General features: G+C 41.3%; 1 protein-coding gene and 1 long non-coding RNA gene across 2 annotated transcripts in view; one reads left to right on the top strand and one right to left on the bottom strand.

The window, feature by feature from the left end:
- LOC114024532 (cytochrome P450 2U1) overlaps positions 1–1,259 on the bottom strand; it is a 47,730-nt gene extending 46,471 nt beyond the window's left edge. The window contains exon 1 of the mRNA XM_027837567.1: positions 750–1,259. Coding sequence (XP_027693368.1) covers positions 750–1,233 — 484 coding nt within the window. The 5' untranslated portion in view covers positions 1,234–1,259. The remainder of the gene's footprint in view (positions 1–749) is intronic.
- Positions 167–11,689, top strand: LOC114024533. The gene is made up of 3 exons (XR_003566912.1): positions 167–864; positions 8,867–8,975; positions 10,377–11,689. It is a non-coding gene; the product is annotated as an uncharacterized LOC114024533 (long non-coding RNA).
- Positions 11,690–12,997: the final 1,308 nt, after the last annotated feature.

The raw sequence follows: 12,997 nt of genomic DNA, 5'->3' as shown, positions 1-12,997 counted from the left end.
TCATCTTACAGGTTTTTTTAAAGCAGAGGTTTTAACCCAGGTAACTAACTTAAGCTTGTTTTCTTAAAAATGTATATGTTTTGATAACTATATTTCACTATTATTGGTTTCCTTTGGATTCCTATATATTTTATTTTATACATGTAAAAACATTATCCTGAGGAGTCCAAAAGCTCCACCAGACTGCCAAAAGAAGTCCATTACTAGAGCTAGAAGGCTCTAGTCTAAAGCATCCTCTGAATTGCACTGAAAATCCCGGCAGGGGTACCACACCATCCGGAGTAGATTAGTCAAAGAGACAGTAGGGAAGAGAAGGAGTGTGACCTCTGATCATTCCTTCTCCCCACCCCTATGGGGCCAGGATGTGGGTGTGGAAAAGAAAATGAAAGAGAAAGAAGATTTTTTTTTTTTTTTCTGCAAGCACCCTTCACTGAAGACTCCAGGGACTGCCTACCAGCTTCTCCAGCCTAGGTGTCACAACGGTACTTCTGGGAGTTTAAGAGGCACAAGCTCATAGGATCCTGGAAGGGACCTCTGAGCTCATCTGTAGTCCAACCTTTTCGTTTTCCATTGGGAGAGACTGAGGCCCAGAGAGCCCTGCTTAAGGCCATAAGGATAGGATTTTAGCTCGGGGCCTCCGGCTGCCCATCATTCACCGCAGGTCTCACCGGACCCCGCAGTGCCTCTCCATCCCCATCGCCGCTCCTGGCAGTGCCAGGGATCCTTCCTTCCACGTCCCGAGCTCTTACCCTTCTCCTTGGTGAAGATGGAGATGAGCGGCACCCGTGGCCGGTCGCTGAAGACCTCGGCTTGCTGCACCAGAGCCTCGCGCACGCTGTGGAAGTCACAGAGGACCACCACCAGGTACGGCCCCAGGTAGAAGCTGAAGATGGGGCCGTAGAGCCGGGCCATGTGAGCCAGGATCACCTGGGGGCTGGAGAGACGGGGCTCCCGGGGCCTGGGGGGGCAGCGCAGAGGCGATGGCAGCGATGAGCTCCACCTCTTGAGTGCCGCGGGCAGCAGCACGAAGCCCAGGTTCCCCACCAGCGGCCAGGGTCGGGGACCCGGGGGCACCCCGCGCTGGCGGCCGAGCAGGATCCCCCAGGCCAGCAGCAGCAGCGGCAGCAGCAGCAACGGCAGCAGCAGCGCGCAGCTGAGCGGGTCCTGGAACAGCCGCAGAGAGCCCGGGGAGCCCCCCGGGCCCGGGGCCTGTGCCCCCTCAGTGGAGGACATGCCTGCGGGCTCCTCTTCTGGGTATTTATAACCTCGGCCACCCGCTCCCGCCCTGCCCCTCCTCCTCCTCCTCCAGTTCCTCCTCCTCCTCTGCTGGTCATCACTGAGAGAAGAGAAAAGAAAAAGAAGGAGGGAGGCGGGGAGGAGAGCCAGCCGGCGGCCGAGCACTCTGATTGGCTGCAGCGGCTCTTCTTCTTCCCCAGTCCATTGTGACGCTGCAGTTGAGCGTTGTGACGCCACCAGAATGGGGTGAGGGGAGATCCAGCCGCTGCACCCGCTGCCGGTGCTGTATGGATCTCGGTCGCAACCTTGTTCCGGTCTGCTCTCGATGTCCTGCTCTCAACTCTAGCTCACACAAACACCACCCCTCTGGGGCTCTCCCTGGGTCCTGACCCAGGGCTGTAGGTCTGCAGGCTGACGCAGAGGCCTCGCTCCGACCCAGGTTCAGTTAAGTGGGAAGAAGGAGGCAGCTAATTCGCACCTAAGACACAGATAAAGGTTCTCGAGAAGCTGGCCAAATGCCCCGTGTCCTCTCTGAGTTCTCTCTTTTCCAGTCTAAGTATGTCAAGTCCCTTCAGTTGATCAATATGTTCATGGACTGGAGGCATTTGACCAACCTGGTTGCCTTCCTTCAAATACTCTCTAGCTTATCAATGTTCTTTTTAAACTGTGATGCCCAGAACAGATTGTCATACTCTATATCAGATCTGACCAGGTCAGCAGCATCTCCTTTTTCCTAGAAGCTTCACCTCTCTTAATGAATTCTAAGATCGAATTAATGTTTTGAATTAGTCTGCCACATCAGACTGCTTACTCATATTGAGCTTTCAGTTCACTCAATCCCCTTTCTTCCTCAGAATCTTCCTACTTGGTGTAGATCATTCATTCAATCCTTTCTTTCCCCTCTGCTGGTAGCTAAGCAACCAAAACCTTGCTTGTATGCCTCCTCTTGCAACCCCAGTTCCTCTTCCACTCCCTTTTTAAACCCATCTGTTCTTGAAGAGAGACATTCACCATCCTATGTAATATTGGTTTGCCTTGGCCTTCTCTTATACAAATTTAATTTCTTCTCATAGCTCCTCTTTGCCTTTTCTCTGAATAGCATGTATGTTGATCCCCAAATCAGTTAGACATTCTCAACTTTTCTGAGAGCTTTTGTATCTCCAAATGTGCTTTGAATATCTTATTTTGGACACCACGCTATCACTTTAAACTAAATGTATTCCTTCCTCCCACTCAAATCTGCCCCTCCCCTCAACCTTTGTATCTCTGTTGATGGCACCACCATTTTTTCAGCCATCCATACTTGAATCTTTGAATCTTACCTCCTTCTCATCCTTCTCTTCCAAATAGTTGTTGGCCCTGTTGATATCACCTTGACTATATCATGACTGTCCCCTCCTCCCTCCTCACACCACCATTAAAAGGGAAGGTCAGGGTAGTGGAAATAGCAATGTATCTGGGCTCAGAGTTCATGGATTTGAGTCTCAGCTCTATTGAATAACTGAATGAAGCATTTATTAAGCACTTATGATGTGCAAAAAACACTGTGCTAAGATGGTCTCTCTTTCAAGGAACTCATTCTAAGAAGGGAGACAATACATACGGAAGGTTTAGCTGCAAGACAAGTTCCATGGTCCTTAGGATGCAGCAGCAAAGTTGCAATAGTAATTAGCTTCTTCTTTAATGTCATTTAATGTTATTTATTACCTGTGTGACCTTAGACAAGTCATTCAATTCTTCTGGGCCTCAGATTCCTTATCTGTAAAATGAGGTGGGTTTGGCTAGAGAAAGGTCCCATCTAGTTTTAAATCTTATGATTTTATTACAGAAATCCTAAAAAAAAAAATCCTCAAAAAGGATATGAACAGGCAGTTTTCAGAAGAAGAAATTAAAGCTATCAATAGTCACATGAAAAATGCTCTAAATCATTATTGATTAGAAAATTACAAATTAAAACAACTCATACCCATCAAATTGGCTAATATGACAGAGAAGAAAATTGATAAATGCTGGAGGAGATGTGCAAAAATAGGTATACAATGCACTGTTGGTGGAGTTGCGAACTGGTCCAACCATACTGAAGAACAATTTGGAACAATGTCCAAAGGGATATAAAACTATTCATACTCTTTGACTCAACAACACCACTACTAGGTCTGTATCCCAAAGCGATCAAAGAAAAAGGAAAAAAAGACCTATTTGTACAAAAGTATTTATAACAGCTCTTTTGGTAGTGGCAAAGAAATGGAAATTGAGGGAATACCCATCAGTTGAGGAATGTCTAAATAAGTTGCGGTATATGAATGTAACGTAATACTGTTGTGCTATAAGAAATGATGAGCAGGATGGTTTCAGAAAAACCTGGGAAGACTTCTATGAACTCCTACAAAGTGAAGCAAGTAAGAGAACATTTTACACAGTAACAGAAATATTGTAAGGATGATTAACTATAAAGGACATAGCTACTCTGACCAATACAATGATCGAAGATAATTCCAAAGGATCTATGATGAAAAATGAAATCTACTTCCAAAGAAAGAGAGAACTGATGATCTCTGAATGCAGATCAAAGCATCCTTTTTTACTCCGTGTTTCTAGCTTTTTAATTTTTTTTTAACAACATGGAGACTATGGAAATGTTTTGCATGATTCCACATACACAATTCATATCCTATTGCTTGCCTTCTAATAGAGGGGGGAAGGGGTGGAATGGGAGAGAATTTAGAACTCAATTTTTTAAATGAATGCTAAAAAAAAAGAAGAAGAAATTTTAGTTCAGGCCCTTATTACCTACTTCTGATTTATTATAATGGCCTCCTAACTGGGCTATCTGCTTCTTCAAATAATACACCACAACTGGAGTAATTATTCTGACAAAAGGCTCTGATTTTAAAACTTTTATCTTTATTTAAAAATCTTTATTAGTTCTACTCTGCCTACAAAGTGAAGTATAAACTCGTAACACTGGCATTCAAAGCCCTTCACATTCTGACTCCAACCAATCTTCTCAGCCTAATTTCACAGTCTTTCCCTTCATGTGCCCTAGATTTCAGTCAAACTGGAGTATTTTCCATCTTGTCCCCAATCCATTTTCCTTCCCTATGCCTTTCCTCACACTATTCTCCCTCTCACCCCTCCCCCACCACACCCACACCCACACACACACCCACACACACCCACACCCACACACACACACACACACACACACACACACAGTCTTTCTCATCTTTGAAGAAAGTTCCTTCTCTTTTTTGGAGGCTTAAGTCTCCTACCACTTCTTCTCCTTGAAGCTTTCTTAGCACCCCTCTCCACTCTGGATTAATGTCCTCTCCTCAAATTTCCCATAGCCCTTTGCTGGCCCTATACTGCTCCTTTGCACTTATCATACTCTTTCTTGTATCCCAGTTAGTTGTATATATGTTGTTTCCCTCTCTCCATTAGTCTAGAAACTCCTATGGAATGTCCACTTTGTCCCAATGCCTTTTGAGGTGGCTCAGTGGATAAAGTGCTGGACTTGAACTCAGGACAACTTGAGTTAAAATTCTGCCTTAAGACACTCTCCAACTGTGTGGTCTTGGGCAAATCAATTAACTTCTCTCAGACTCAGATTTTCGTCTGTAAAATGAAGGGGCTGGACATGTTGGTCTCTAAAGTCCCTTCCAGCTATACTCTATGATAACTGTGATTTATGATGCCGTGGCTAATGTTTGGTGAAATAAATAAATCATGAGGTGCTAGTCTAATATCAATACTAATCAAATGTAAAATGTTTAATGCTCCAAATTTCAGCAAAGATGGTACTAGGATTTTTTTTCTTCTTCATTGAAGCCAGAAAGGTATTTTAAAGCTAACTTTCCAACCCAAACGGCTTCTTGCTAGGCATGGCTATCAGCCAAAAAAGGTTGAAACTGTAGCTCTAGAATGTCTGAGTGCCTATCGTGTTAGCAGGAGTAGTGTCCAATTCCTTCCATTTGGAAAACTTAATTGTCCTACAGATTTTCAAACCCCCAGGAAGTAAACACTGAGCACCGTGCCCATCCAAAGTCAGTGAACATGAACAGAGAACTTACAGTTGAGAGAGACTTTAAAATACTGGCTTAAAAGGAATGTAAATGCTTTTTATACTGTTTCTGTATATTGCCTGTTGGTCATTTAAAAATAAATAAATAAATCAGCCCCTTCTCTTCCTCCAAAATCCCTGTTTCTTGTTTCTTCTCAAAAGCTGATCCTACATATACCACTTTGGGCCACTGAGGACAATTAAGTTAGACAGTTCTTTAAAAACATTTTTTTTAATTTCTTTTCCAATTACAGGTAAAAACAATTTTTAACATTAAAAAAAATTTGAGTTCCAAACTCCCTCCCTCTCATTAAGAAGTAAGCAATTTTATATAGGTTATATATGTATAGTCATGCAAAATATATTTCCATATTAGTCATGTTGTGAAAGAAAACAGACCAAAAAAAAGGAAAAAAGAAAAAACCCCAAAAAAACAAAACAAGAAAAATAAAGAAAAAAAGTATGCATCAATCTGCATTCAGACTCCAGCAGTTCTTTCTCTGGAGGTGGATAGCATTTTTCATCACAAGTCTTTCAGAATTGTCTTGGATCATTAAAACCAGGCAGTTCTTAATTTGTGCCTTATTGACTCCTCACCCTTTGTGTGTATCCCTTCCTGGAAGGTAGTGTGTTATAATGGAAAGAGAAATAGACCCAGAGTAATAATACCTGGGCTAGATTCCTGCATTCGCCCCTTACCACACAAGTCTGGACTAGTCTTAATCTCTCTGTGGTTCAGTTCCTACCTGTGTAAAATGAAGAGAATGATATACTCACTACCTACTTCATCATGTTTAAGCAAGCAAGCATTTATTAAACCCCTACTATGTACCTGGGACTATAACAGACCAAATTGAAATAGTTCCTACCTGCAAGGAATTTTCATTCTACTGGGGAGTGAGGGTGGGAAGAGCCATAAACATCTGTAAGTATATATCAGATATACTTGTAGCACCCCTGGGGGTTGCCAAGGAGTTGCAGCGGATGCTAGAAGTAGATGCTTGCTGGTCAGGACAAAAATCTCAGTGTGTCCTGGGCTAGTGACTGAATAGGCAGAGACTGTGTCTGAAAGGCATCCTTTGGGAGGACAGAGCAGAAGAACAGAAGCTTTGGATAAGGACACTGAGAGTGGTGTTGCAGAAAGAATAAGAACCCCCGCCAGCCAATGGGAATTTGAGCTGAAGCCACTTCCACAGCAGGCAGGCACAGCACACTGGGCTCATTCTGCTATTATTTGCATTCCCAGGACTCGGCACAGTGCCTGCTGGTACACAGTAAGTGCTTAATAAATGCTTGTTGACTTGACTTGAGATAGAACCAGTGATTCTTGTTCTCCTGTCCCCTGCTTCCCTTATGCCAATTCATTTTCTCAAAAAAGAAATGAGCCTGCTTTCTCAATCTTTGATCTTTGAGTTGGTTTTAGTTTCTATTTTGCCATGTTTTATTTTTTAAATTTAATTTTGTGCTTAACTTATATACTGCTTCTATCCAAAAAGGGTATGTGTATATATCATACTATATTACTATGTTTTATACACACACACACACACATATACATACATATTCTTTTTTTGAGAGGAGTGTAAGTTTAGATATATATTAGATACATATTACATGTATGTAAAAAATTAGATTATATATGAAGTGGTGAATCTCCATTTCCTAACAGCTCCTTTTTGAAAAAAGTTTATGATTCTACTTGTTACTTTCAAAGCTGTCCTAATTGTGCTTCCTTTTGAATATCTTTCTGTTCTCTTCTGTGCATTTTTTTAAAGTTTATTTTGGCCCTTTATTTTGGGGCATCACTTTTGTCAACTCCCCACTTCCTCCCAAGCATATTCAAGCAAAATGAATCCACGTAGTGGCTGTGTCCAAAAATGCATGTCCCTTTTTGCATTTTGAGTTCATCCCCTCTCTGTCAAGAAGTGGCTGACATTTCATTCTATGTCCTTTAAAGATATGACTGGTCATGGCATTATCAGAGTTCTTAAGGCTTTCCAAGTTGCTTTGCTTTACAATGTTGTTCTCTTGGTCCTGCCTACTTCATTCTGCATCAGTTCATACTGCCCAGGATTCTCTTTTATCATTTCTTACAGTACGGTAATATCTATCACATTTATATACCGTACTTTGTTCAGACATTCCCTAATTGATTCTAGTTTTTTTGTTTGTTTGTTTTTTCCCCTTTTAATTTCCCCCTTAGGGAGCAGGAGGTTTATTTTGCTTTGTAGCTATTTTCTCTGGGTATTCTTAATCTCTCTCCATCCCTACCCCCCCTTGTTTTCCTTTTGAATTTGATGCATTTCTACACAAAACCATTTGGGTATGTATTCAACTCTCATTTGACCATTTCAGGTAAGAGTAACTTTCATTTGACAATTGCCCTCCACCCTACTTCCTCCATTTTTTATACCCTTCTCACATGTACCAACTATAAAAAAAAATAACATTTCATCCCTTTTTTCTCCTTTCTACATTAGTACATTCCTTTTGTTCTTTTCTTCCTTCTCTTCAAACCCTAAGAACAGAATCAATCCATCCTGTGGTCATCTGTTTTAACTTATTTAATTCCAGAGGTGTGCTGACAAATGTTTAACAACCAGCTCTTGGAGGGACCCCTCCTCCTCCCACCCATCTTACAAAGTATACAGTTTTAAATTTAATCTGCATTATTAATATTTTCACCAAAACTTCCCTACATCTAGACAATCAAGAAAGCAATAAATCATAACCTGATTTATAGTGTTTGGAAGTTTCTGAGGTAGAAGCCATCGCACTGAAAATTTGACAATCAGCTGGGCCTGTTTGAACTAGCTCCAGCACAAGCCTGAATTCCCTCAAAATACCCTTTGAAGACATTAAGGTTCTGAAAGGATACTTGTTTCTTGTCATAGATATTGACCAAGATAACAGATAATATGTAGAAGGAAGCAGTACATTTCAGCTCTATCCCATCCTTAGCCAGCCTGAATACTAAACAGCCCACCCCTTACACCAGAAGTAAATGTGATGCCTGTGCTGGCCCTGGCTTTATCCAGTCCCCCTTTCTTTTGCCCGTGGACTTCTGGCTAAATTTTTGTGCAGGTCTGGGGTAGAAGAAGTCACTTTTACTGCAGTTCCCTGTTGGATTTCTTGATAATTATTCCATCTGATGAAAATTTCAAGTTTTTACTGGAGTTAAGTATGTGGGAGATGAACAATCTGCCTCTGTTCAGGCAGCTATCATTTGTTTGAAAAGAAACCAGTTTCCTCAATTTATGAGTGCCCTTGGAGTAAATGCAACTGAGAGAGAGGCAATGGTGAGATTCATAGCTGGAGAGACAGATATTATTACCTTTGGGATTGTTTTTCCCCTGGAATAATTGGGGGAGGGGAGGTGAAATAAACAAAAGAGATTTTATTCATATTTTTATAGCTTCCCCAAAGAAGAAAAAGAATACAGAAGTCTGAATCAATAACTAGACACACCTTAGCATCATCAGTCCTAGTGGGGGGGGGGGGGGGGAAGGTCTGTAATGCAGCTGGAGTCAATCACTTTAGTTAACTCCTATTCCCTTTGTTCTTTCTTAGGTAGGTTTGAAAGGAAAACCTTTCCCCCCAAGATTTGGAGCCACGGGCATTTCAAGAAAGTCACACCTAAAGGGCAGAGCTGGGAAAGAGTGGCATTACCCATATGAAGGTGAGAGCCAGCCAAGAAAGGGCACCCAGCTCTGCTTACCATCCAAGTACCAGTACCCAGCATCATCCAATTGTAGATATATATAAAATAAATGCAAGGTAGTAGGGGTATTTTGGGGGGGAGGAGGGAAAATGTGAAGGAGAGGAGGCCGGAGTAATGGGGGTTTGTGGAAGGGAAATCAGGAAAGCTCTCATCTAGGTAATACAAGCTCTGAGGAAGGTTGCGGTGAATAAAGCATTTTGTAAAATATGAAGTAGTATGATAAATGTGAGCCAGCCAGTTTTTTTTTTAAATTATTAAATGCCTACTATATGCCAGGCACTGTGCTAAGTGCTGGGGATAAAAGTGGAGGCAAAAAAGTCTCTGCCCTCAAGCATACATCCTAATGAAGAATAAATGTGAACTATTATTAGTCAGTCAGTCAATAAACATTTACTAAGCACCTGCTATATACCAGACACTGTGCTAAGGGCTAGGGATAAAAGTAGAGGCCAAAAACAGTCCTTGCCCTCAAGAAGTGTACATTCTAATAGATAACCCATGTGAACGATTATCTCCTTTTATTAACTCTTTCAATTGATTTGCACTTTTTTGGGGGGGCAAGGCAATCAAGGTTAAGTGACTTGCCCAGGGTCACACACCTAGTGAGTATCATGTGTCTGGCACCAGATTTGAACTCGGATCATCCTGACTTTAGGGCCAGTGCTCTATTCCTTGAGCCACCTCGCTGCCCCTTGATTTGCACTTTGAATTGATTTATTGATTTGTCTTTGATTCATACCTTTCATTCACTGCCTATATTCAATGTCTCATTCAATCTCATTGATTTTTTGCATTTTTTTCTTATCTCCATTCTTTCTTCTCCATAAATCTAGGCCCTTATCACCTCAGGCCTAGATTATAGCAGCCACTTTCCTAGGAAGGTAACCTGTACAATATTTGTCATTTAGTCTTCTAGACCATCCTATATAATGATGCCAGAGTAATCTTCATTAAATGTTACTGTCATCATATTTCTCCCCACCCCAAAAGCCTGCAATGGCCTATTGCCACTCTCATCAAGCCAATTTGTTCTGCCTAGCTTTCAAGCAGTCCATAACGTAGCTACATCCTCTACCTATTCAACCTTGTTTCCTACGCCAATGATCACAACAAAAACTTTTTTACTAAAATCATTCATTATGCCAAGAACTCACCTCTTCTCTATATGTCCCATCATTATGCTACAGCTATACATTACTAAATGCCTGTAGGCCATTTTGAACTGGATCTCCTCCTCCTCCTCCTCCTCCTCCTCCTTTTGGATAAGTATTCCATGGGCATTAACTTTACCTCTCTGACAAGAGTTTAAATTCTTGTGGTCAAGAAGCCTGTCTTACCCTCCTTTTTTATCACCCACAGTTTCTAATACAGTTCTCTGTTCACAAGATCATCAATTTGGAACTGGAAGGATCTTGGGGGTCATCGAGCAACTTGACCAGGATCACACAAGTATCTTAAGCAGTATTTGAACCCAGGTCTTCTGGGCTCCATGGTTAGCCCTCCATCCACTACACTACAACCGTCAACCAACAAAGTTGGTATTCACAAATTTGATTGACTTGGTTTAATAATTCAGTGTCAACCCTTTCCCCTCCCTGCCTCCAAACTGTGATTAAAAAAATATTAAATAGTAATTGAAAGTGAAGATTCTCATGTTCTAATGCTGAAAAGGACCAGAGAAAGCTCAGATAATAATGTAGCTGGAGCAATCAAAGCTTTAAGGAGAAAGTGGAACTTGAACTAGACCTTAAAGAACCATCAGAATTATGGACAGGGCATTTCAAACGAGGGAGAAACATCTTGATAAAAAGACAAGGGGGTAGGAATGAAGTTAGCGTCTATAATGTACAGTGGGACTCCCTAGGCGGGGTAGGATTGGAGATGGAGATAAAGGATTGGAGGTGGAAAATAACAAGATAAAATTGGTTAGAAAGGATGAGCTCAGATTCCAAAGAGCTTTGAAAATCAGCCGGGAACTTGGGTTGCTACAATAACCCTCTAAAGTAGGTAAATGTAGCACAGTGTAGAAAGTCATCTTCTTACAATGATCCTGTAAAGCGGGTTGTATAAATATTACTATTCCCATTTTATAGATAAAGGAAACAGAGAGAGAGGTTAAGTGAACTTTCATAGGGTCACACAATAAATGTTAATAGGAAGAGTTGAGACATGAACCTAAGTTTCCTGACTGTAAAACTAACTGGACTATACTCAACTGCCCTAAAACTCTGAACTGGAAGATAGCCTGTTACTGGTCTAGCATAAAATATACTGCTCTTTAGGATAACTGGGTGGTTTGGTAATGAAAGGGACAGAAAAAAAGTGTTTTTGTCTAATAGATTTATATTGACTGTCAAATGATATGGAATACTGCCACTATTGTGGATGAACATTTTGATATCCCATGTGAGAAAAATAATTTTGTTTTACTATACATTGCTAATATATGTGTACAAAGAAACATTGTTTTCAGACAGGATCTGAAAAGCTTTGTAGAGAAAATAATCTGTAGTGTAATTGTGAGGACTTAGATCTCCTTATTAACACTTTTGGAGCAATGCCTTGCTTGTGTGGGAACAGCTTAGCGTTATAAAGAGATATATAAATCTTTTATTGATTAAAAACTAGAAAAATGTGAGTATAAAGAAACACAGTTTCAAGGGCACCAAAGAGAGTGGACTGAGAAGGGAGGGAAGGGGAGGAGAGGGAGAAGAAGGAAGGAAGGGAGGGAGGGAGGGAGAGAGGGAGGGAGGGAGAAAAAGAAAGAGAGAGAGAGAGAGAAAGAAAGAAGGAAAGAAGGAAAGAAAGACAGAAAAAGGAAGGAAAGAAGGAAGGAAGGAAGGAAAGAGAGAGAGAGAGAGAGAAAGAAAGAAAGAAAGAAAGAAAGAAAGAAAGAAAAAGAAAGAAAGAAAGAAAGAAAGAAAGAAAGAAAGAAAGAAAGAAAGAAAGAAAGAAAGAAAGAAAGAAAGAAAGAGCAGTGTTGCCCAACTGGACAGTTCCAGTTGCCCCAGTGAGGCAGCTCCTATTACTACTCACAGAGGTTGCCGTTTGTCCTTTCTTCTTGAAGAAGAACATGGCATCAGGGAGGTGATGCCATGACATGCAAGTGAAATGCATTTAAGTGAAGGAGGGCTGGGCAAAGTCACCAGCCCCACTTTCTCCTCCAAAGCCATCTGGGTCCAGTGACCAGATATAGATCAGGATGACTGGAGATGGCCCTGTAATGGAAGGCAAAGCTTTTCACAAGCCCTTGTTGCTCTCTACTGCCCCCTCTGGCTTGAGAAAGAAAAGCAGAAGGGGCTTTGCAGCAGCTTTGACATCCTGGGGGAGCTGGCTTAAAGAGTCAATTCACTGATCCAAATAAACATTTATTAAACATATAGTACACAAACATATTAATATTATATTAAGCTATTAAATGTTATATCAAATATTAAATTATTATATCCTAGGCAGATCTAACTGGTCTTGTCTGTGTAGACCAGGAATAGTCAGTTGATGAGCTTTACTGTTCTCTAGTTTAAAGAGAAATGTTTACAATGTTTAAGTTTCAAAGAACTAACCTTTTCTAAATGCCTTTTTAAGGATGGTTTTTGTTGTTGTGGCATCATTTTTCAGTCGTGTCTGACTCTTTGCGTGCCTATTTGGGGTATTCTGGGCAAAGATACTGGAATGCTTTGCCATTTCCTTCTCCAGCTCATTTTACAGATGAAAAAACTGAGGCAAACAGGGTTAAGTGGAATGCCCAGGGTCATACTTCTAGGTAAGTGTCTCAGGCCAGATTTGAACTCAGGAAGATGAGTCTTCCTGACTCAGCACCCATCACTCTGTCCACTCAGCCACCTAGATGCCCTTAAAGATGCTACCTAATTGAAATAACTTTTAGAGAGGAGTCTGGGAAGATGGAATAGTAGGACAGAAAACTTTAAGCTCTCCAAATTTCCTTCACAAAGAGACAGAACATTGCCTCAAAGTGAACA

Source organism: Vombatus ursinus, unplaced genomic scaffold (genome assembly GCF_900497805.2).
Source record: "Vombatus ursinus unplaced genomic scaffold, bare-nosed wombat genome assembly UNPS02014821.1, whole genome shotgun sequence".
Lineage (NCBI taxonomy): Eukaryota > Metazoa > Chordata > Mammalia > Diprotodontia > Vombatidae > Vombatus > Vombatus ursinus.
This window is presented reverse-complemented; position numbering and strand designations above follow the sequence as displayed.